At 54.3% G+C, this 23,366-nt stretch overlaps 1 protein-coding gene across 7 annotated transcripts in view; it reads left to right on the forward strand.

The window, feature by feature from the left end:
• KCNT1 (potassium sodium-activated channel subfamily T member 1) overlaps positions 1–22,048 on the forward strand; it is a 92,730-nt gene extending 70,682 nt beyond the window's left edge. For 3 of the 7 annotated variants that reach the window (XM_040606112.1, XM_040606118.1, XM_040606116.1), the window contains exons 11-32: positions 293–473; positions 569–733; positions 1,626–1,762; positions 2,003–2,066; positions 2,880–2,988; positions 4,141–4,249; positions 5,094–5,243; positions 5,400–5,638; positions 7,302–7,518; positions 8,393–8,498; positions 8,624–8,796; positions 9,015–9,086; positions 9,378–9,512; positions 9,777–9,888; positions 10,558–10,659; positions 10,780–10,863; positions 11,248–11,376; positions 11,740–11,760; positions 12,531–12,834; positions 14,822–14,884; positions 17,873–17,957; positions 18,402–22,048. In XM_040606112.1, the coding sequence (XP_040462046.1) occupies positions 293–473; positions 569–733; positions 1,626–1,762; positions 2,003–2,066; positions 2,880–2,988; positions 4,141–4,249; positions 5,094–5,243; positions 5,400–5,638; positions 7,302–7,518; positions 8,393–8,498; positions 8,624–8,796; positions 9,015–9,086; positions 9,378–9,512; positions 9,777–9,888; positions 10,558–10,659; positions 10,780–10,863; positions 11,248–11,376; positions 11,740–11,760; positions 12,531–12,834; positions 14,822–14,884; positions 17,873–17,957; positions 18,402–18,522 (2,878 nt within the window). In that variant the 3' untranslated portion in view covers positions 18,523–22,048. The remainder of the gene's footprint in view (positions 1–292; positions 474–568; positions 734–1,625; positions 1,763–2,002; positions 2,067–2,879; positions 2,989–4,140; positions 4,250–5,093; positions 5,244–5,399; positions 5,639–7,301; positions 7,519–8,392; positions 8,499–8,623; positions 8,797–9,014; positions 9,087–9,377; positions 9,513–9,776; positions 9,889–10,557; positions 10,660–10,779; positions 10,864–11,247; positions 11,377–11,739; positions 11,761–12,530; positions 12,835–14,821; positions 14,885–17,872; positions 17,958–18,401) is intronic. The other 4 variants (XM_040606115.1, XM_040606117.1, XM_040606114.1 and 1 more) reach the window with 3 other exon arrangements.
• Positions 22,049–23,366: the final 1,318 nt, after the last annotated feature.

Raw genomic sequence — 23,366 nt, forward strand, 5'->3', positions numbered from 1 at the left:
CATAATCTTACCTGTGACCCATCACCTGGGACCTGGGCTTCCCCATGTTGCTTTCGTGAGCAGCCACATCAAATTACAAATAACAATCTGTAATTGCTGTTAGCTGAATAATTTCTGTCGGTGACATAAATCCGTTGCTGTTGCTGATAGCATGTTACAGACAAATTTCCTCCATGGACATGGGTGTAAGTCACCTTCTAGGGTTCCCCACTGACTTCAAGCAGGTGCTACGAGCACTGCCTGTCTCCGCAGCAGGGAAGCGCTCACTGTAATGTGTGTTTTCTCCCTTCAGGACCTGCGGCATCCAGCATTTAGAAAGAGCAGGTGAGAAACTCTCCCTCTTCAAGTCCTTCTATTTCTGCATCGTCACCTTTTCCACCGTGGGCTATGGAGATGTGACACCAAAGATCTGGCCTTCCCAGCTCCTCGTCGTGATCATGATTTGCGTTGCCCTGGTGGTGCTGCCGCTCCAGGTTAGACCTACACAGCAGAGGATGGAGAGGGATGCAGAACCTGCACGGGGGCAGCCCTGCCGATGGGGACATCAGCTCTCTGCCTTCGTTTGCAGTTTGAGGAGCTCGTCTACCTGTGGATGGAGCGGCAGAAGTCGGGAGGCAATTACAGCCGTCACCGTGCCCAGACAGAGAAACACGTCGTCCTTTGCGTCAGCTCCCTCAAGATTGATCTCCTCATGGACTTCCTCAATGAATTTTATGCCCACCCACGCTTGCAGGTGAGGACCAGGCATGTTGCCACCCTGTGCTTGATCAACGCTTGCCCTTGCTCGGCTCACAGCCTTGCTGGGCATGGCCAAGTGGCTGCTGGTGGTGAGTGTCCTGCTGCAGTGGATGTGGCAAAGAATAAGGTAAAAACCATCCAGCCCAGCACCAGGAATCACGTGCTGCTCTGGCCAAGGAGAGGTAGCAAGTGGTACCCTAGGGCCACCTCACTTTACCATCTCAGTGGCGGGGCTCTCTCTGTTCCATCCCATTTTCTGGCCAGGCCTGTTACAGCGCTGTGTAAAGCACATGGAAAAGGACCAGAGAGACTTTTCTAATTGTAAGGATGTCTTTGCTGAATGAGGAATCTTAGACAGATACAGAACATGTGGTTGCTAAACCTCGGTGGGAATACCCAGCTCTTACTGGAGTATCCCTACATAATAACTACTATTTTTGCAAATGACTTGCAAGTGCCTTTGCTGCTCCTTAGGATGAGAGCAGCACAGACGTGTTTCAGATCTGCATTTCATTCCAATGCTCACATATGCTTCGTTGCCATCGCCCAGCCTTGACTCCATACGTTCAAGCTTTAAAATCCTGCTCATTGCAGTAATTGCAAGAGGTTCTGCTTTGCTGTGGGTGTGCAGCTCTTCCCTAGTTCTGTAGTCAGATGTGCCTGCATTGGCTTTGTTATGCAGAATGGCGTGAAGAAGATGCTGATGTGTTTCCCAAGACCCTTGCAGGACCCTGGAGCACGGGCAGGGGTCTCACACACCACCAGCAAAAATCAGAAGCCCCAGAGGAGCTGTTTGCCTAGGCAGCACACCCCTGTGGTTTGGCTCACTGTGGCAGGCGTGTGCAGGACCACCAGCCTGCCGACCCATGCGAGCCTCTCTTTTCCAGGATTACTACGTGGTGATACTTTGCCCAACAGAGATGGATATCCAGGTGCGGAGGGTTCTGCAGATCCCTCTGTGGTCGCAGCGAGTGATCTACCTCCAGGGCTCTGCACTGAAGGACCAGGACCTCATGAGAGCCAAGTGAGCAGAGGGACGTGGACATGCTGCACAGACACGGCGAGGCTGGTCCTGCCACGCTGCTGAGCTGCCTGCAGTCCTTGGAGCCGCAGGGGAGGGTCCCCAGTGATGCCAGCCCAGATGCATGATGATGGGCATCCCGGCATGCCTTCACTGGGGACTGGGAGGGGGCTGGCTGGTACAGGCAGATGCCCAGCTTTGCCGGCCCATGCGATTCACGGTGTCACTGCGCTCTGTTTGCAGGATGGACAATGGCGAAGCCTGCTTCATTCTCAGCAGCCGAAACGAGGTGGATCGCACCGCGGCGGTAAGCCAGACACAGGGATGGCACAGTCAGAGATTATTCATTTCTCAGCAAGAAGGGACCGGGCTGACCACTGTCTCTTGCCTCTGCCCGGCACAGAAGGCAGCTGGGGAGAGAGCATGGGGCTGAGCACTGAGCTCTGTCCCCTGGGCACCCACGGGGGCTGAGCACCCCGCACTCCTTTGGGCAGTCCACCCCAAAACCTCCTCTCCTTATGCAAACTTATTCCAGCCCAGGCAGGGACTTTGCTGGGAAGATGTTGGGTTTGGAGCCCAGGGAGAGGGAGGGGGTGGCAGCGGTGACAGCTCCGGCTGCTGGCTGGTGCCAGGGATGCTTCCCATGCTGTGGCAGTGGCTCCTGCCTGCCCGTGCTGTCCTCAGCCGGCACAGCCCTGTCCGAGGGGCTTTTCTGCAGGTGCCAATGTGCCGAGCAAGGGGTGCTGTGCTCCCTCCCTGCTGCCAAGGCGCTGCCTGGCCTTTCCCTGCTTTGGCACTGGGCACTCCTGCTTGTAATGAAGCTGCCGAAGGGTCCCCATGAGAAACATGGGAATGGCACAGGGACGGCATGGGCACACGCAGCAGGACATGCCAGTTGAGCCCCTGTGGACTCATCCTCCTTCTGCTGTCCCAGTTTCCCAGGGGTGCTGGGTTTGGGGGAGCAGGAGAGGGCTGTTCTCCCCCGTTAGCAGTGAGTGTTGGAGGAGCTCTTGCCGTACATCTCCGCAGTGGCCAGGTGCTTTGCAGTTCATCCCAGGTATCAAAGCATTGGGGAAAATAAGCTGTCAGACAAGTAGCTCTTGCTCTTCTCCTTGCCTAGGACCACCAGACCATCCTGAGAGCCTGGGCTGTGAAAGATTTTGCTCCAAACTGTCCTCTTTACGTTCAGATCTTAAAGCCTGAAAACAAGTTTCACGTCAAGTTTGCTGGTGAGTCAGAGGGGCTGCACAGCAGCCTGGCTGGTCCGGACTGTCCTTCCTGCCATCACAGATGTTTCCAGCAGTGTTTCCATCTCAGAGTAGTCCGTGACCTGGTGTTGAGACTTGTTAAACTGTGGTTTAACCTGACAGGTAGCTAAACACCACACAGCCACTCGCTCCCCCCACCTCAGTGGGATGGGGGAGAGAACTGGGGGGAAAAAAAAAGTAAAATCTGTGGATTGAGATAAAGACAGTTTGATAGGACAGAAACAGAAGGGAGAACTATTATTATTATTACCATTATTATCATCATTATTATTTAATTTATTATTATTATTATTACTACTACTACTATTACTGTTACTACTACTGGATTAGAATATACAAAACAAGTGATGCACAATGCAATTCCTCACCAGCCACCAACTGATGCCCAGCAAGCCCCCGAGCAGCGGCTCCTGGCCAGCTTCCCCCCAGTTTACATACTGGGCATGATGTCACATGGTCTGGAATATCCCTTTGGCCAGTTTGGGTCAGCTGTTCCAGCTGTGTCCCCTCTCAGCTTCTTGTGCTCCCAGCCTGCACGCTGGTGGGGTGGGGTGAGAAGCTGAATAGTCTTTAGTGTAAACACTGCTCAGCAAGTAAAACATCAGTGTATTACCAAGGTTATTCTCATCCTGAATCCAAAACACAGCACTGTACCAGCTACTGGGAAGAAAATAACTTTATCCCAGCTGAAACCAGGACAGACTCCTCATTGCCAGGAGATATTTTAGGGCCGTCAGCCCCTTTATCATGAGGTACACTAAAACCCGCAGCAACATGCCTGGGGCCAGGGCAGAGCTGGCTCCAGGCTGCCCTGGGCCAGACTGTGTGTGGGCTCACCTGTCCCACACGTGCTTGGATGTGTGTCCCCATGGACACAGTGATGGTGGATTGGTGACCACCTGGCTGGTTTCCATCCTGCATCCCTGTTTTAACCCCATTCGTGGTGTTCCCCACGGGCTGTTTGTTGATCTGGCTGAAAGCCCTCCTGGACCGGCAGGAAGAAGAAGCCCCCAGCCCCAAACACCACCCCAATATTACTGCATCCCCAGGCACTGCTGGCTGAGGACTCCATCCATCCACCTCCCTGCCTTGACGGTCCCCTCTGCCTTTCAGATCACGTTGTCTGCGAAGAGGAGTGCAAGTACGCCATGCTGGCACTGAACTGCGTCTGCCCTGCCACCTCCACCCTCATCACACTGCTGGTGCACACGTCCCGTGGCCAGTGAGTGCTGCCTGCATGCTGCCCTGCCTGTCCCTGCCTGTCCCTGCCTGCCCTTGCCCTGCAGCCCAAGCGTGGAGGGACAGCAGAACCCGGGGCTCTGAGCTCAGGGAGAGAGGGGAGGAGGCTGGGCCGGGGAGGCTGGGGAAGCACAGATGGGACCTAGAACCCCCAGCTGGATTGGGAGCAAAAGCCAGTATTGTAGGGGGAACATAGCGGTGTGGGTGGGCTGGCCAACACCACCTTTGCAGAGACTGGGAGTAAAAAGGTTTTCTTTATACTGGCATGGTCCTGCTGGCGGGAGGGTGCGTTCACAGCCGGTGCAGATGTGGACCCCGCAGGCTGTTTGGCAGGTTGATGTATGGCACAGCTGGAAGGAGCTCTGCCAGCCTGGGAAAGCGGCACTGTGGGTCCTGCACTCCTCAGCCAGGCAGAAATGTCTGAATTTTGGGTAAAGCACCATCAAAAGGATTACAAAATGTCATTGCCAGATGACTCTTGCCCCATGCTCGGAGCTGTTTGCCAACACAGGCTTTGAACCCTGCCTCTGCGCCCCCCTGGGAGCCCTCATTAAATAAAAAGGCACTTAGAAATTAAAACAGGCTTGTCCTCAGCCTGCAAACGCTGACAGCTTGTGGAGGCGCGTGGCTGTAATCTCACCACTGTTGGTTGGTCTAAACGGCAGCTTCAGCGCTTATTAGCACTCCTGCCATGCGGCTGTGCCTGGGGAGCTGGATGCTGTGCCAGGGGCTGCGCCAGCACCGGGGTGTCCCGTCCTGGCACCGTGGTGGGGATCCCATCCCAGCACCAGGGGTCCCATCCTGGCATGCTGCTGCTGTCGTTGCAGGGAAGGCCAGGAGTCCCCGGAGCAGTGGCAGCGGATGTATGGGCGCTGCTCGGGCAACGAGGTCTACCACATCCGGATGGGCGACAGCAAGTTCTTCATGGAGTACGAGGGGAAGAGCTTCACCTATGCTGCCTTCCACGCGCACAAGAAGTGAGGGCAGGGGGGTGACGGGCAGGGGTGGGCAGGACATACCTGCCAGGTTTTGTTGCTGGGGCTGGAGGGCAGTGCTAGGGCCTTTGTGCAGGGACAAAGCCCTGAAGGGGCTTTTCTCCAGCTGTGAATGCCCACATCGTGCTCCCGGCACAGGTACGGCGTCTGCCTGATTGGCATCCGCAGGGAGGAGAACAAGAGCATCCTGCTGAATCCCGGCCCGCGGCACATCATGGCAGCGTCCGACACCTGCTTCTACATCAACATCACCAAGGAGGAGAACTCTGCCTTCATTTTCAAGCAGGAGGAGAAGCAGAAGAAGAAGGGCTTTGCGCGGAGAGGCACCTATGATGGTCCATCCCGCCTGCCAGTGCACAGCATCATCGCCAGCATGGGTGAGTTGGCGGGGCCTCGGCAGGGCAGGGGGACACTGGAGCTCCCCAGGAGCGGGGGCAGCAGCCTGCATGCACTGCGCAATCTCCTTCCCCAGGTCTGGTTTCATCTCCTTCCCCAGGTCTGGTTTCATCTCCTTCCCCAGGTCTGGTTTCATCTCCTTCCCCAGGTCTGGTTTCATTTCCTTCCCCAAGTTTGGTTTTATTTTGCTTTTTGCAAACTCCTTGCCATGCCCCTCCACCTGGATTTTGCTGAAGCCACTGGAAATCCTTTTCCATCCCCTGTCCCAGTTGTCTCACCAGTAAAATACCCGCTGCTCCTTGCACCGTGGGTGCTCTCAACAAGCTCAAGTATCATTATTTGAGCTCGTGATGTCCATTATCATTAACGGTGTTTGCGTAAATCCCCCAAGCCCTGGCTGGAAGAATAAATGTCGTTGGCCGCATCCTAAATCACGTTTATGATTCACAACCCGATGGAGAGCATAGATGGCTCTGCGGCGAGTGGCGCATTTTCGCAAATACAAAATACCATGAGTCATTACTTCCAGCTTGTATCTGGGGAGAGCGAAGTTTGGGGAGGCTGAGCTACACGAGCAGATTATATTTCAGGCAAATAATTTATGCGTTTGTACTCATGAGCAGCAATTTGCTTAGATTATTCCTGCCAAGCCACAAAGCGCTTTGCTGAACAGCATTTGTCAGTGTTCTCGTTACACGACTCGTTTGCAGAGGGACCTTTGGCGAAGAGTAATGAGAGGGAGAGAAACCGTGTGGGAGCAAGCAGGGCATGGGTGCCCAGCGAGCCCGGCACTTGGGCTTTGCTCACTGCAAAACTCCCTGCGCTCCCAAGCATCTGAAAGTCACTGTTTGGCCAACAGTCAGATGAGAGCCTCGGTGGGGGTTTCTGATGGTGACTTGGTGGCCCAGGTCAATATTCCTGAAATATGTGTGACTTTTGGAAGCTGCTGGAGGACAGGATGAAGAAGCCTCTCTTGCTCCATGTAAAGATGTGGAGCTGATTGAAGGGGATGCAGGAGGTGGTTGAGGGTGATGCACTGTGCTGGGGGCTGCCCACCTGCCTCTCCCTGCGGGCTTGAGGACCAGCAGGTTGAAGGAGTGTCCATGGGGATGGCAGCATCCCAGCGACGGGCAAACACAGTAGCATCAGCTTCTTCCTAACCTGGCTGGCATCTCCCAGAGCCTGCAAAGATCTGCAGGTAGATTAGGCTGGAGGGTTGTCATCTCTGAGATTCATCAGAATAATAAAAACCATGGTAAAGCCAGGTTTTGCAGGTTCAAGAGCAGCAGGTGGGCAAGCGGTTCAGCTGGTGCAGTGGAGGTGGTCACAGCTGGGGGACAGAGAGGGTGACAGGCCCCAGGGCCAGCAGCCTGTGCCCACCATGGGAGTAGCTGAGTTGTCACCCCAGGGAGATGCTCCACACAGCAGTGCCCAGGTGGATGTCACTGGTGGATGCTTTGCCTGCACCCCCCTTGCCTACAAATGGTTTAGCTTCCTCTGGGCTGTATTGAACAGGCACAGTGCATGGCCCCGCGTGCTCCACCTCATCCCTGCACAGGGCTCAAGGGCGCGATGCTTTGCTGAGGCAGCTCTCTCCACCTCCTTATAGCATGTTTGCTGTGCTTCCTTCCCCGCTGTGTCCAGGTACAGTAGCCATGGACCTGCAAAACACAGAGTGCCGCCCCGCTAACAGCAGCAAGCTGGCTCTGCCGGCCGAGAACGGCTCGGGCAACCGCCGGCCCAGCATCGCGCCCGTCCTTGAGCTGGCCGACACCTCGTCCCTGCTGCCCTGCGACCTGCTCAGCGACCAGTCGGAAGATGAGATGACACAGTCAGACGAGGAAGGGTCAGCAGTTGTGGAGTGAGTCGCCCGCCTTCGGTCGAGCTGTCCCTTGTTTCAGAGAGACAGGGACCGCTGTGAGTGATGGGTGTTGAGTGGTGCCTGAGGGAGGCTCAGGCTCAGCCCCCTCGGCTTTTGCGTGAGCACACAAGCATCCATAACACGGGCAAGCGCTGCTGGGCCACAAGCCTTGTGGGCTTCTCTGGAGATGTTTCATGCAGGTATCAGCAAGTTGCACCAAGGCAGACACTGCTGGGGATGGGCAGGCTGTGCATCAGTCCTCTTGCCTCCTTTCATTCACTGACGTGAAGAGAATCCTGGTCTCTGTTCATTGCACATAAATTAGAAATACAACTGGTTACCTGTTTGGATGCTGTCACAGCGATGTGAGGAGTTTACAGAGTATCTGCAAACTCTCACAAATCGGCTTTTAATTCATGGCCGCTTTTAGCTACTCTTTAAGTGAAAATTTTTGCTTCTGATTCCCTCAATAAAAATGGTGGTTTTTGTCTTTTAAATATCTCTTCACCAAAACGAACTCTAAAAATGGACTGTGAGGTTTTTTGCCTTTTTCTATGGCTCAGCGTTGCCCTCCTCTCCTGGAGCTTGCTGGCCTGTCTCTTTTCTACTGCACTCAATAGTCCTATCTGTACCTTCTCCAGCCGTGCTGGGAACATTGCATATTTACAATCTCATGATCCTTTGCATAGCCAAAATGATTCCTAAATATGTCTATTTTGGAAATTTTCCAGCTGCCGCAGGAGAGTTTTGCAAAGCGTTTGCCAGCGATGCGCTTGGGCTGCTTCTATTAAATGTTTTTCCCAGCATCTGAGTGTTGCACATGTGGAAAGCTCTCCCCGTGTCCTCACACTGCTGGATTGTCTCTCTGCTGCAGGTATGTCAAAGGCTACCCACCCAACTCCCCCTACATTGGGAGCTCCCCGACTCTGTGCCACCTTTTACCCGAGAAAGCCCCGTTCTGCTGCCTGAGGCTGGACAAGGTATGAAGGGGGCTGCGTGCGGCTGCCGGGGGCTGCAGCCTCCCCGGAACGGGACGACTCTGTGCGTGGTGGGTGGGCAGCTGAGAGCCACACACTGAGTTCCTGCCTTGCCTTCCACCACACAGGGCTGCAAGCACAACAGCTTTGAAGATGCCAAAGCCTACGGGTTTAAGAACAAACTGATTATCGTTTCGGCAGAGACAGCCGGGAATGGGCTGTATAACTTCATTGTCCCCCTTCGTGCATACTATCGGTCCCGCAAGGAGTTGAACCCCATCGTGTTGCTGCTGGACAACAAGCAAGTACTTTTCCGCGGATGTTTTCCATTGCCCCGAGCCCTTCCCTGTGTTTTTATGGGCATCTCATACTGTGGGGATGGGAGCGTGGGGGCATGGCAGTGCCACCATTGGGTACCTCAGCTGATGTTGGCCCTTGGGGAGTCCTGCGTGAGTTTTGTGTCTATCTTTGCCCCATGGACTTGCTGAACCCCCTTGCTCTCTGTTGCTCTTCCTCCAGGCCTGAGCACCACTTTCTGGAAGCCATCTGCTGTTTCCCTATGGTTTACTACATGGAGGGCACGATCGACAAGTAGGTGTTTGCATGTGTGCCAGTGACTTACGGTGCTGCCTAAATGTGTTGCGTTGAGCCCAGTCCAGACTTTTAGGTCATCCCTGGAGAAGCCCCAGGGTTGGTACTATAAGAGCTGATCCCACCCTCGGCTTCTTGGGTTGTCAACCCCCCCTGGTAGATGGGAGCAGGCGAAGAGCTGGTGGTTGGGAGCAGCTTGGGCTTGCTGTAGCGCTGCATGTCGCAGCGTGCTGCTTCCCTGTGTCCTTTCCAAGGGCTGACCCTGCGCTCTTCTCTTTGGGAACTGCCCAGCCTGGACAGCTTGCTGCAGTGTGGCATCATCTATGCTGACAACCTGGTGGTTGTGGACAAGGAGAGCACGATGAGTGCTGAGGAGGACTACATGGCAGATGCAAAGACGATTGTCAATGTCCAGACCATGTTCAGGTGAGGAGTGACCACTGCCCCGGCTCCGTCATGGCCACTTACCTCTGCTGGAGACCAGAGTGGGAAGGGTGCCCGTGGCTGGGGTGGTGGCTATGGGCAGTGAGACATCGCTGTGGCTGGGCTCGCTATAGGAAACAGCATCTAATCAGCTATTTCTGACCTCAGGCGAGCACAGGGATGGTTTTGGTCTTCCTCAGCTTTAAATGCAGGGAGCGCTCTCACTTTTAAGTGAGCCGCAGGACAACAGGTCTCTTTCCATTTCAGGCTCTTCCCCAGCCTCAGCATTATCACAGAGCTGACCCACCCCTCCAACATGAGGTTCATGCAATTCAGAGCAAAGGACAGTTACTCTCTTGCCCTTTCCAAGCTAGAAAAGGTAAGAGAAGGTCTTCCTCTGCACACGGGGCCTGGGAAGTCAGCGCTGAGAGGGACTACATTTGAGCTCCTCAAGGTCCTGTGCTCTTCTGCATGCTGCAGCTACCACAGCTAGTGCGCATCTGCCTGAGATAACCTGCAGCAAACAAATAAGAGGGTAGTTCATCTTCGGATTAGCTACCTCCTCCTGTGTATTTATTTATTTATTCAGTGGCTGGAGTTTGTGCTACTTTGCCTACTGCTGTGCTGGGCACACTGGCCCTCTGAATCAGGTAATCAGGTTTAATGCTGTGGCTGCAGTAAGGAGTCACTGTGCTGAGACAGATCTTCTGACAAGGGAGAAAATACCCCTGAACCAGATGCTGGGGCATGTGAAAGCGCCACATCCAGCCCATGTCAAAAAACTCAACCATGTCTCACACATTTAAATGCAGTAATAAAAACCCTTCCACCCCACTGTAAGGATGCTGTCCTGGTTCCCTCCCGGCACACCCACCAGAAATGCTATGCTGGTGTCCTCCCATTTTCATGAGTCTTCTAGCTTCTGTGCAACTTGAGTGCGGGGCAGACTGCGTGGCTTGGCTTTGCTAAATGCCCTGGAGGCATGTGAACAAGCCCTCTGCCAACAGTGTTTACCTGCGTGTGCTCATGTCTTCCCTTCCTCTTCCAGAAAGAGCGAGAGAACGGCTCCAACCTGGCCTTCATGTTCCGGCTGCCCTTCGCAGCTGGGAGGGTCTTCAGCATCAGCATGTTGGACACGCTGCTCTATCAGGTGAGAGCCTGGTGGGCTCTGGGTACCACACCCCTGCAGCTGTGGCCAGCCCTTTGCACCTCCCAGTGAATAACTGAGCAAACCTTTTCTCCGGTTTCTTGCCCAAATGTCTCCCCCCAGTCATTCGTGAAGGACTACATGATTACCATCACTCGGTTGCTGCTGGGCCTCGACACCACGCCGGGCTCCGGCTACCTCTGTGCGGTAGGTGCTGAGTCCCTCTAGGTTGAAACCATCAGGGCAAGTCTTTGTGGATCTGGTGGGATCTGTCACCCTCCGCATGAGGGTGAAGGGTTCCCCTCTTCTGGGGAGTCAGGGGGGAGGCAGCATTGCCAGGACATCGCTCCCCTCCATTGTGTGCAGGGAACCTCAGTGCTGCTGAGAGCCCAAAAGCCCAAGAGCTGCCAAGGACCAAAGCCTCTGTTCTGAAGGCTGAGGTTGGAAATTGCCCCTGGTCTTTCTGTGGAGTCTGTCTCACCTTTGGGACTGACATGGATGAGCTGGGGTGAAGCTCAGGAGCAGCGCGAGGTGCTCCTTAGTGAGTTCTGCATGGTGCAGGGCGGTTGATGCTTGTCCTGTATTGCTCAGATGAAGATCACTGAAGATGACCTGTGGATCCGGACATACGGTCGCCTTTTCCAGAAGCTCTGCTCCTCCAGTGCGGAGATTCCCATCGGGATTTACAGGACAGAGTCACACATGTTTGCAACCTCTGAGGTAGGGGCATGGCAGCAGCATGTGCTAGGAGGGGTTGCTGGTGGTCCCAGCCGAGCATCACCACCTGGCAGAGATGCGGTCCACGAGGCTGACTGGGGCCATGGAGCCCCTTGCACCTGGCTGCAGCAGTGGTGGGGAGGAGCGAGGGGAGGGGAAGCTCTGCCTTTGCTTTGTTAGCAGCCTTGTATCGGTGGTGGTCTCTGGGCAGCAGCCTGGCTGCGGGCAGGCAGGGGGATGTTCTCGGCACAGCTCTGCAGTGCCGCGTGGCACCGAGTGCCCGGGGTGCAGGTGGGATGTGGCGCAGCAGGGATGACCGTTCACTGGGCTGACACTTTATTTTTCCTTCCTTTTCCCCCACTGCAGCCCCATGACATCAGAGCACAGGTGAGTGCCGCTCACATCCAGCCACCGGGCGCTCCGGCATTACCCTGGCTGTCAGCGCTGCCCCCTGGTCCTCCCCCACCTGGGGGGCTGCCCGTGGGCAAGCACTGGGCTGGCTTATGCCAGCGGCTCCTCGGGCCACCAAGGGCCACTGAGAGCCACCGTATGCCTTGTGCCAGCTGTCACCCCGCTGCCAGCATGGTGCTGCCTATCCCTGTGGAAAGGCGATGCTGGCTGAGCCTTGGCAGTCTGGAAAGACAAAGTCCTTGGCGCCATGAAGTGTAATTAACTGGGATAAGGAGCAGGGGACTGAGCCAGGCTCCAGTTTAAATACCTTCTGTTTTCAGCTTTGTAGGAAGCAGCTACAAGGAGCCGAAAGTCAATATTTAATTAAATGCAATCTGCCACTTTCTTAGAGATGCTTTAAACTGTTTTATTAATGAACTCCTGCTCACCAGTGGGGATTGCTGTATCGGAGATGCGGCAGCATGTCGGCTGTAAGATGAAAGAGAGGGAGACAAGGGCACGGCTGTGCCTTGGGCAGCCCAGAGATCATCGTGTGAGAGATGTCGGGTGCCCGTTAGACTCCACTCGACGGCGCTTAGCCCAAATCTGCCGATCAAGTAGTTGTAGCAGTCCAGAGATGATGTGCTGGGAGGGTGCGTGGGGGTCAGAGGAAGGATCCCATCCCATGGGTGGGATCCCCCCCATCAGAGACAGGCAGGGTCTTTATGCCTCTCCCCTACCCCCTCCGTGACCTGCTGGGCTTCCAGTCACAGATCTCAATCAATGTTGAGGACTGCGAGGACACAAAGGATGTCAAGGAGCACTGGGGCATCAAGACCAGCCACCATAGGAACTCCTGCTCCAGTGACCAGTCCGAGCACCCGCTGCTGCGGCGCAAGAGCATGCAGTGGGCACGCCGGCTGAGCAGGAAGGGCAACAAGCACTCCAGCAAGACGGCTGAGTGGATCAGCCAGCAGCGCCTCAGCCTGTACCGGCGCTCCGAGAGGCAGGAGCTTTCCGAGCTCGTTAAAAACCGTATGAAGCACCTGGGCTTGCCCACCACCGGGTACGGTAAGTGCCGTTCGGTTGCGCTTCTTCTGCGGTGGTGCATCCTACTCGTGGGCTCCTCAGGTAACCCCGCGCCAAGCCTAACCCCGCGCCGAGCCTAACGCCATGCCAAGCCTAACCCACACCAACCCTCCCCCACGCCAAGCCTAACCCCGCAGGCACCGCCGGGGCCAGCTCCGAGCGGCGCCATTCCCCAGCTTGCTTGTGCTTCTGCAGGCGAGCGCGTCCAAGGCTGGGGTCCCGCAGCGCAGAGCCCCACCGCCTGCCACCCCCACTGCTGAGGGCAGGCAGCCACCCCCATGGCAGGGCTCTGGGACGGGCCAGGCAGGAGTTTGCCACAGCAGGGTGACCCTCGCCCTCCTGCCTGCAGCGGGACCCCGTGCCACCACGCAGCTCTTGGGCCCCGCTTGCCCCCGGCTTTGTGGCCCTGCAGAAACGGTGGCTCAGGACACACTGACTCCAAGTCACCAAAACCCTTCTGCCCCAGAGCCCCCCGGAGCGCGGCAGGGACAGGTGAAGCCCCACCAACTGGCACAGACCCCTTTTGTGATAGACTTCATAAAACTATTCCATGGAAAACATTTCGGTAGCAGCAGTGCTGGCTGAGCGGTTTGCTTCATTGTGTGTGAAACCGGTGTCTGGCTGCGATGAGCCCGCACAGTCCCAGGGCGCTCGCAGCGCTCGGGGTGCCGCTGTGCAGCCGCATTTCTTGTGAAGCTTCTCACCTGCCCATCAGTGCTGGTGTCTGTGTCCCCCCCAGGACGATTCCCCACCCCTTGGTTATGACAAAGTCTGTAGCCCACAGCTTTCTTGGTTGGTTTGGTTTGGGTTTGGTTTTTTTTTTTTTGGTTTGTGGTTGTGTGTTTTTTTTCCTTTCTTTCTTTTAAGTTATCCTGTGCTGCTGCCTGTTTGCTCCATCCTGGAAAAACGTCCGTCCACCCACACGCAGACTGGCACCGTGCCCCAGCTGGGATGGGAGCCCACTTTGGGAGGTGGGGAGGGGGGATTCCTCCTCTCCCATCTTGACTTCTCCCTCGCAGCCCTTCAGGCACGTGAAAGAGGAGAAGAAAATGTAAAGAAATGCAGCGCGAGAGGGGGGGGTGGAGTGGAGGGCAGACAGGCTGGTGGTGGCATTGGGGAGGGAGGCAGGAGAGCCGGCTGGCAGCTGGATGGAGCGGGCACAGGGCACACCAGGTGAGGGCTTGCAGTGCTGTATCCCACCCATCTTTTTTTCCTAATCCCAGAAGTTTTTGCTGCTTTTCTGGGGTTCTTCAGCTCTGCTGCAGAGGCCGGAGGACGGCTGGTGGCAATCAGGTGTTTTACACAGCTGCTGGGTACGGGGAGCTGGGAGACAGGGTGCACCCGGGGAACAGCCCGTGTGCCCGAGGCAGGAGCTGCCGTGGCGTGTGCTGCTGAGGGCAGGCTGCGGCGTGGCATCCCCTGCAGATGCAGGCAGAGGTCAAGGCAGAGGCAGCTTCCCTGCCTGTGTGGCCTCAGCCGAGGGTCCCGAGGGGTCACCCTGCAGCCAGCCCCACCGGGATGCCTGGGGCACCATTGGCTGGGTTAACGTTGGAGTTTGCATCCTTCTCCTCGTCGATCGGGCAAATTGTGGTTGGAGCAAACCGGGGGAGCTCTGGCAAGCGAAGAGGCAGTGGGCACTGCAGGACCCGTCTCTGGTCGGGGTGGGAGGGCAATGCCTGGCTGGGAGCGGGGCGCTGGGCACGGCGGGGGGACCAGCAGCTCCCTGGCCCCTGTGGCACGTCTGCGGCCGGCTGTGCTGGGACTGTGCATTGTCACCGTGTGTCACCGTCAGTGTCTGGACACCCATGGCGTTTTGGAAGAACACGTTGCTCTGCCTTCTCCCCTTTTTCTTTTGCTCATTTTATTGCTGCAGTGCAGGAGCTCGTCTCTGGTATTTGCCAAATCATGGCTTGCTGACACCTCTCTCTCTCTCTGTTTATGTCTGTGCCTTTCCCTGTATGTTCTGTAGAGGATGTAGCAAATTTAACAGCCAGTGATGTGATGAATCGGGTAAACCTGGGATATTTGCAAGGTAATTCCCTTTCCCTGAGAGTCCCGTGTGCAGCGTACAACAAGATCATGCCAGCTAAGCCCAAATCACACCCTTGCCGGTTTTCACCTTAGATACCCCAGCCTTTCAAGCACTAATTTGTTGGGTGGCATTGGAAAACAAAAGACCGTCCTGCAACAGCGGTACAAATGTAGGGCTCTGCAAAGTCATGGAGAGAAAAACCTCAGGGACACTTTTGTAGTTGAATCCTTACAGGGAAATCACAGCCCTCGGCTGTCATTAAAAGAAACCCTCCCTCCACTGCTCTGCAAGTTCGTTTTGATCTGTAAAGCCTGTGGCAATCTGAGGAGAGGATTTGCGGGGGGGACGAGCGCAGCGGAGCTGCTGGTGTGTGCTGCGATGAGATGCTGGAGCTGCTGCGCCAGCCTCTTCGCCTCTTGGGCACACAGGGGTCAGCCACAGCTCGGGGCAAGGCAGCACTCGGAAAGCCCTTCGTAATCCCTGGCTCGTGGTCCGGGACAACTCCCTAGGGGTAGCAGACCCTTAGGGGTGGCAGACCCTTAGGGGTAGCAGACCCTGTTTCTAACTGGGGCAGAGCGAGGTTGCTGGTGCTGCCCATCCTGCAGACACCCCGGGGCACCTTGCTGGCACCTGCAGGGTTATTGCAGTATTTACACCTTTACGCAGTGGTGTAAAGTGCCCTGGAAAGGCCCCTTTTTACCACAGCAGCCTAGAGGTTAGCAGTAGCCCGACCTAGCTGTATTGTAGGCTTCACTAGCCCATGCTTAAGGTGAAAAGTTGGCATTTTCCTATAAACTCTGTCCTTCATCAGAGAAGCAGCCCCAGCTGGGGCTCATGGAAGCCCCATGCCAGCAGAGTATATTGCCAGCTGGCCAGCGGGTGCTGGGCAGAGCTCAGACCCCCGCTGGTATCTCCCCCTCCCACAGAGGAACTGGGGCTGAGTTTAGCCACCTGCTAAACCAGGAGACCCCGGGGGTGAACGTCCAAGGTGGTGGCATCACTGCTGGGGGCTGCGTGGGTTGGGGAGCTGGATCTCAGTGCTGGTTTCCCCCCACCAAAAAAAAAGATATAAATTTTTGGTTTGCTGGTGGGTGCTGCTGGGCTGAGCCGTGCCGCAGGGGACGATATGGCAATATACTTGGTGGGTTTAGCAGTGCCTGGCTCGGCTGCATGGGGGGTCAGGAAAAGGTGCTTCCATGGAGCAGGGAAACCTGCCGTGAGCCAGGGCCCCTCCCCGCCTCCCCCGTCATGTCAACCCCCTCCCCGTGTCTCCCGCCAGGTCTCAGGGTCCGTGTGCCACCCGTGCCCCAGCATTGCCACTCCCTGTCCCCGCCTCGCTGTAAGGCTGAGCACTGGGATGGCCAAAGCTCTCCGGCCAGCACCTGGGGCTGGGCACCCCGGCACAGGTCGGGGGGGTCCCACAGAGCATCGCCCAGCTGCAGCACCCTCTGTGGCCTCAGCAGTGCCAGGGAGGTGTCTGAACAGCAGAACAAGGGTCTTGTGTCCCCCTGCAAGCGCTGCTGTGGTGTGGTACCGGTGCAGTCCAGCCGTGGGGATGCCCTGGGGCCCATCTGGATGCACACTGGCCAAATGCATGGTGAAGGCAGCCCTGGGTGGGGGGTGGGGAACCTGTTTGAATCCCTGTGAAGGATGCCAGGCCAGGCGGCTGCAGCGGCTTGAGCTGCTGTGGCTCATGTCACAGCTGGAGAAAAGCCCCACTTCAGAGCTTTCCACCTCAGTCCTGAGGCTGAAGAGCAGCGGTACTCCTCGCCCGCAGGCTGCCTTGACCACCCTCCCCTGCCTGGGGTGATCTCACACCCATGGGTGTCGTTACGGCAGGACACAGCCTGTGTCCCATCGTATGGCAGGGCAGCCTGTGACCAGGGGATCCCCCCACCCCGGGCAGGGGATGGCAGGGGTGTGGTGGTGGGAGCAGCAGGAAGAGCTGCAGGGAGCAGCCCCCAGCCTGGAGCTAACGCCTGTCCCGGTGGCTGGTCCCTGGTCCTGCTGCCCACCAAACCAAGCTCCCTTTGTGTGAGATCGGCAAACATTGGTGTGCACCTGGGCCTTTCCGATAGCCCAGGGCGGCATCCCAGTGACAAGCCTTGCAGCGAGCTGCTGTCCTGCTATGCTCCTCATGCTGCCCTGGCGTCCGTCTGTCCGCCCTTTGCCATCCTGTCCATCCGCACCCGGTCGCTCAGTCTGTAAATGGTGTTATTTGTCACAGCTTTCGCCCCCTCCCCGGCCGCCCGCAGCCTCGCGCCCCCATTCATTTCACCCATGATCTTGTTCTCGGCTATTTCGGAAAGTGCAGGGCTCCCCCCCGGGCCTTGAGGCCGCCCGTTCGCCCTGCGCAGCACCCATGGGTGCATCTCTCGGTGGCCCCGAGCCCTCCCAGGAGGTCACCGTAGTTCAGAGCTGTCCTCGAATGGCATCGAGGGCTCTGAAAAGCCACGGAGGTGGTTTCCCTTGGGCAGGAGAAAGAAGCAATCGTTGAACTAAATCCTATTGCTGGATGATGCTAAATTAAGTAACTCAAGATGGGGAGAAGTGGGCAGAGCGTTCGAGCGGCCTGGGGGGGTTTGGCTGCCCTGACCCGGTGGTTGGAGTCGTTGTGCTATACCTAACACAGCAAGACTAACCTGTTCCCTTTTTTGCACTAAACCAAGGTAAGATATCATACTTTTTTTTTTTTTTTTTTTTTTTTTGAGGGGAGCGGGGACTTTGAATAGTTACATCTGCCAGTCCCCTGGGTCAGGCCATGTTGGGGGAGCAGCTGGGGAGGTGTGGAGGGAGGTGGCAGCGATGTCCTTGGTGCTCTCCCAGTGGCAATGCAGTTGCCCATGGCCTCCCCCAGTGATGGGACCCATTTGCTGTCCTTGGGGATGAGCCGTGACCCCTCAGTGCCAGGGGACGCTGCAGTGGGAGCGAGGGCCACGGGGTGTCTGTCTGAGCATCCCTCATCAGCCCTTTCCCCTCCTCTGACAGACGAGATGAATGACCACCAGAACACCTTGTCCTACGTCCTGATCAATCCCCCTCCGGACACGCGGCTGGAGCTCAACGATATCGTGTAGGTGTTGAACCCACCCACCCGAGCACTCCCTGTGCCCCCAGACCCGCCTCCGTGCCATGGGCTGCCCTGGCCCATTGCTTCCCATCATTTCTCATACAGACCAGTGGGTTTTGCCTCCTCCCCAGGCCGTTCCCCCTCCCTGTGATCCTGAGCAGTGCCCAACCCCCCCCCCAGCCCCAGCTTTGCTCATCGCTGCTCCAACCTGCAGCGCCGAGGTTGGCCCCTGGTTTTGTCAGGCAGCACCGGGAGAAATAACTCTGAATTATTTTAATAGCTGCTGTGCCGGCACGGGCAGCAGCTCCCAGTGTGGTGCAATGGGGCATCCCTGCATGTCTGAGCCTCCAGGATGGGCCAGACCCCAATTTAGGGGTCGCACAGCTCCCTCCTGCCATCGGGGAACCAGCGGGGGTTCCAGCGGTGTAACTGGGCTGTGCCCCGCAGGTACCTGATCCGCTCCGACCCGCTGGCCCATGTGGCCAACGATGGCCACAGCCGCAAGAGCAGCTGCAGCAACAAGCTGGGCTCCTGCAACCCCGAAACACGCGATGAGACCCAGCTGTGAGCAGCCCCCCCGCACCCCGCACCCCTGCCAGGGGCCGGCGGGCTCCGGGGAGAGGCGGTGAAGAAGAGGATGGCCAGCCGGGGGGAAGGCTGCTGCCCATGGGTGCCTGCTGCCCCAGCAGAAGGTGATGCCCAGCCTGGCTCTGCGCCACAGAAGGGATGCCTGGACCTCCGGGAGGGATGGGACAGCCGGACAGACCGACAGCCAGCAGTCGTACACCCCGTGGCTTTTAACTTTTTATATGAATACCGCAACTAGTGAGAAAGTCTTCGCTGGTGCTGGTGGGACGTGGCTGAAACCAGACAACTGACCCTGTGTGAGCAGGACTGCATTTCATATTGCCCCCAGGTGATTTGCATTTGATGGGGCTTGTCAATTCCAGAGCAAAACTGCCCCGAAACCCTCCTCTTCCTCCTTTGCCAGGTATCCCCTGGGGTACCCAAACTTCTGCTCTTTCACCCAACTCATCTTCATCCTCTGCTGGTTTTCTGTTATGGGCACTGATGTAAGGAGCACTCAGTGGACTTGCTGGTGGCCGTGGGATGGGATGGGATGGGGAGGGTGAGGGGGGCATCCAGCTCCCACCGGTGCCATGCAGGGGCTACCCTGCCTCCAGTGCATCTTGCCGTCTCTCGAACCAAAATACCCCAAAGCCAGGTGGCCGAAAGCCGTGCCATCCCTGTGGCAGTGCCTCTTGTCACACGTGCCCAGCTCTAGCCTGAGCCCCGGGCACGGTGCCCCTGCATTTGTGTCCCCCGCCGAGCCTGTCCCCCATCACTGCTGCTATGGGAGCTGAGCTGCCTGGGGGGATGACACTGGGGTCCCTGTGCCAGGGTTGGGGGTGATGGGGCAGGCTGGCTGGGGACACGTGGGTTGGTATCTTGGCTCAGCCCCCTCCCCTCCTTCCAGGGGGAATTTGGGGCCCGACAAACCCCCGTGGCTTTCCCTCCTTCCCCTCCCCGGGTCCCAGACCCTTGCCAGCTAAAGGCAGCAGGTCCTGCCTGCACCCCCTGCCCGCTGCGCCCCCCCACCCCCTCAGCTCCCTCCATCCTTGCTTCACTTCATAACCCGGCACAATGGTGCAGCCAAGGTACATGAATGTACAGAGGTGTCACCCCACACCATCGCACATGCTGCCCAGCTGTTCTCGGGCAGCAGCAGCTGACCTGCAGAGACCTGTTGATAGCAGAAACACCAGATGTATTTTCCATCTATTTTTGCACACTTTAAAACGTTGCTGCGTAAAGGTTTTCTTTGACTGCCAAGGGACTAGCTGAGTTGTTAACTTTATATACTTTTACATCCATATATTAAAACTCCAATGTGGTTTTTTGGGGTTTTTTTTTCCTTCTTACAGAGAAGCCTGTAAAGCACAACATTGCCATGAAAATCTCCCTCCTGGACTTGCTGTGCACTGAATGGTTTATTGCCATTAACATTTGCCATCATTCCTCTTGACACCCCCAATAAAAGTTGTTTACAAAACAACCCCAACAACAACAAACCCCCAAACAACAAACCCAAACCCCATAACCTGTTTAAAAATGCAGTTTTAAGCAGTTGGGGAGATGTCCCATCCCAGAAGGAGGATGCGCAGGGTAGGACCCATACCAAGCCCAGCATCATCTGGAGAAGGTGTTGAGAAAGACCTTCTGTGTCTGGATGGGGTTGGAGGGGGAAAAGAGGTCATTTTTAAAAATTTTAATTCTAATTTTTTTCCTGATGTGCTGGTCACGAGGCCCTGGGTGACCCGCACCAGGCACTACCAGCTGGTGGAACATCACGGCTCTGAGAGCTACTGTGGGTAAAAGCAACAAGCCCAGCCTGCCAGCTCGACGGTGCCACTGCACTTAGCACTGGCTCTGATGTGCTTTTTTTTTTTTTTGGGGGGTGGTGTTTTGGTTTTTTTCCTAATTATGAATTTGTGTATCTATTTGGTTAAGGCAGATACGCATTTTATTCATTTCCATTCGCAACTTAGCATTCCAAAAATACCATTTAAAATAAAATAATAAGTTTTGTAGGCTAAAAAGCAAGCGCAGTTGAAGTACAAAAGCACACGGCTGTGTTAAAGTTCAAGATAACTCCAGAAATGCCTCATCACGTGTTAATATATTTAATTGCCTAGATTTCAGACAGATGATTTTCCAATCCCCACTTATCTTTCAAGGCAGAGTGGAACAAAGCAGTGTTACAGGTTTAAAAGCAAAAACCACACCAAAGGCCCCAGCAGCATGGATGATGTGATTACCTGCACATTTACTCAGAACAGTTTTTAATTATTTTTTTTTTTCCATTTGCCTGGCCACTGGGGCACCGAGCTCTGTAAGCACAGCGTTAGTGAGCACAGGGCAGCGAGCACAGCTCCAGCAGCGCTGTGTTTCCCCACTCAACACCCACCTCACCCCCCCAACCCCCAAGTGCAACGTGCCCCCAGCACCCACGTCAGATGCAAAGACATCAGGTGCTGCGGCAGGAGCTCAGCCTTAGGTCCCTCGCCTTCCTCAATTCTTATTGACCTTTAATTGGAGGAGATAATTAGCATAAGAGGAAACCCACATACCAAAAGAAGTATAGACTATATGTGGTTTGTGATCCTATTAAAATAACAACCCTCAATATTACTGTATTTTGACAATGCTTCTGTTTGTTTAATGTATAAATACATGTATTTAAAAAAGAAAGCTATGTGTATAAACCATACGCACTTTGCAGACGTTCTTTCTATGGTGTAAATTTATAGCAGACATTCTAATGGGATGTTGAAATAAATACTGTAGATACTTACCTGTGGTCAATGCAAGTCTAAAACCAAACATTTAACTTTTCTAATTCTTTAGACACAGTTACAATACTAATGTAAAAACAAAAGTATTTTATTTTTGTAATGGTCCTGGCAACGTTGATGCATCAAGAGTCATTTCTGCTTACAAAAGGGCTGTCTGGGATGGGTGTGCAAGCAAGGACTCCCCCGGAGCCCCCTGGGGCAATGATAACAATGGCTATTACTTCCAGCTGCTGACAATAAACTTAGAAAAACAAAATTTTCTGTAAGGAAGGAGTTGTGTTCCAATGCAGAGACATGACAAGCCTGGGGAACGCAGAAACAAGGAAGGCTGCGATATTTTCAAGTTTATCAGCAAATGGCTCCATCGCATGTTATGTGTCCACTAACGGTTTCATACACTAAATATGGACTAAATCCATCTATCATGCATTAAAGTAAAATCAAATATTAAAACAAATATTAGAGTATATTTATTTCCTGTTAAACTCCTTTTTACTTCAATCTATATAGAACATGACACTTTTATTTCCCCTGAGCAAGAGACTGGACATCTCTCAAGGTCTGCTCATGCATGGATTTTTATCCACAACAGCAGATCAAACTCCCATCTTTCCTCTCCGAGACCTAATTTTGTGAGATGATCTGCTGGGATGCACGGCAGACAGCCAACCAGAGGTGTTTTTGTACAATTACTGTGAAGATACTTCACATTTCTGTAAAGACAAATGAAAATAAAAAGAGCTGCATGCAGCAAGAGTAGAGGCTGCCGTCTGGTTTGTTTCTGGGAGCAAACTTTTAGCTTAAAAATCCATGGCCAAGATGTGGCTTTAGAGTGCCCAAATCCTAAGATTTACAAGCCCATGTTTCAAGTAATCTTTTTCAAAGCTGGGACACATGAAAAAAGTTTTTTAACCTCAGCTTTCAGAACTCTCCTGCATTCATGCACAAAGGGGATGTTAGATTTGCTGTTGTGTTACAGTAACAGTACAACTCCAACATTATATTTAAAGGTCATTTAATTCATTTATTGAATCATAGAAAATAAGGATTAAAACACACACATTAAATTTTGTGGGTTTTTAACTGAATTTTTTTTATCTTTACCGATATCTTTACCGAGCCAGGATTCAGTACATGTTCTGCCCCCAAACACTTCAAAATATTTCACTGACTGCAGTTCACATCTGCATTCCGAGACTTCCAGAAAGACAACCCATTTCTACAGCGCACAACACACATGTAGATTTTAACTTTGAGATCAAATGCAAACAGTAGACAACTAGAGATTGTTTTTGTTAGGTGTTTTAAGAAAACACTGTAAAAATGATAATACATTTAAAATCTTGCAGGACACAAATACTTTAAATAGTGAAGATAACTCTAGGATTAACATATGTGTACAAGTGAGAAATTTAGAAGCCATCAAGTCATTTTGCTGTAAATTTACCCAAGTCAAGGGGGACAGCAGGAAGCCAAGTCCCTGTTCAAATTACTTTTTAACTGTTGTCTTTAAACAAGACAAATCTTTACATGAAGAATAAACGTCTTCCAATTTTCCAGTACAACTAAATTGTAATGATTACACCCAGAAGAAGGTAATTTCAACACCAGCAGTAACTTCCCTCACTGGTATGAAAACCCAAAGACCACAGAACAGGATTTAATGCTCCGTACAAGCAGCCACAGGTAACAGCTCATCCTGAACAAGCCTTTCTAGTTACATCACAAAACTGAAGTGTTTTTTTCAGAAATGTCTGCATTTGCTGAAGTTCATTAAAAAAAAAGAACAGTGGTCTCTCTAGTGAAGTTGTGAAAACTTGTCCAGATGCCCACAGCACTCTTCATTTCTTACATGGGCTTGGGTTTGGTTGCCTCACTTACAGCTCCCTGGCTGTGCGATCTCCCCTGCCTACCTTCATTTCCCAACAACCCCAATAACCATCCCACATTATCATTTCCCAGGTTGTGTCTTGCTTTACCGCTGTTTGTGCCACTGTCACCAGGTCCTGTGTTTCTCAGTTGCTTCGTCACCACACCAAGAGGACTTCATTGCTTC

Source organism: Falco naumanni, chromosome 9 (genome assembly GCF_017639655.2).
Source record: "Falco naumanni isolate bFalNau1 chromosome 9, bFalNau1.pat, whole genome shotgun sequence".
Classification (NCBI taxonomy): Eukaryota; Metazoa; Chordata; class Aves; order Falconiformes; family Falconidae; genus Falco; species Falco naumanni.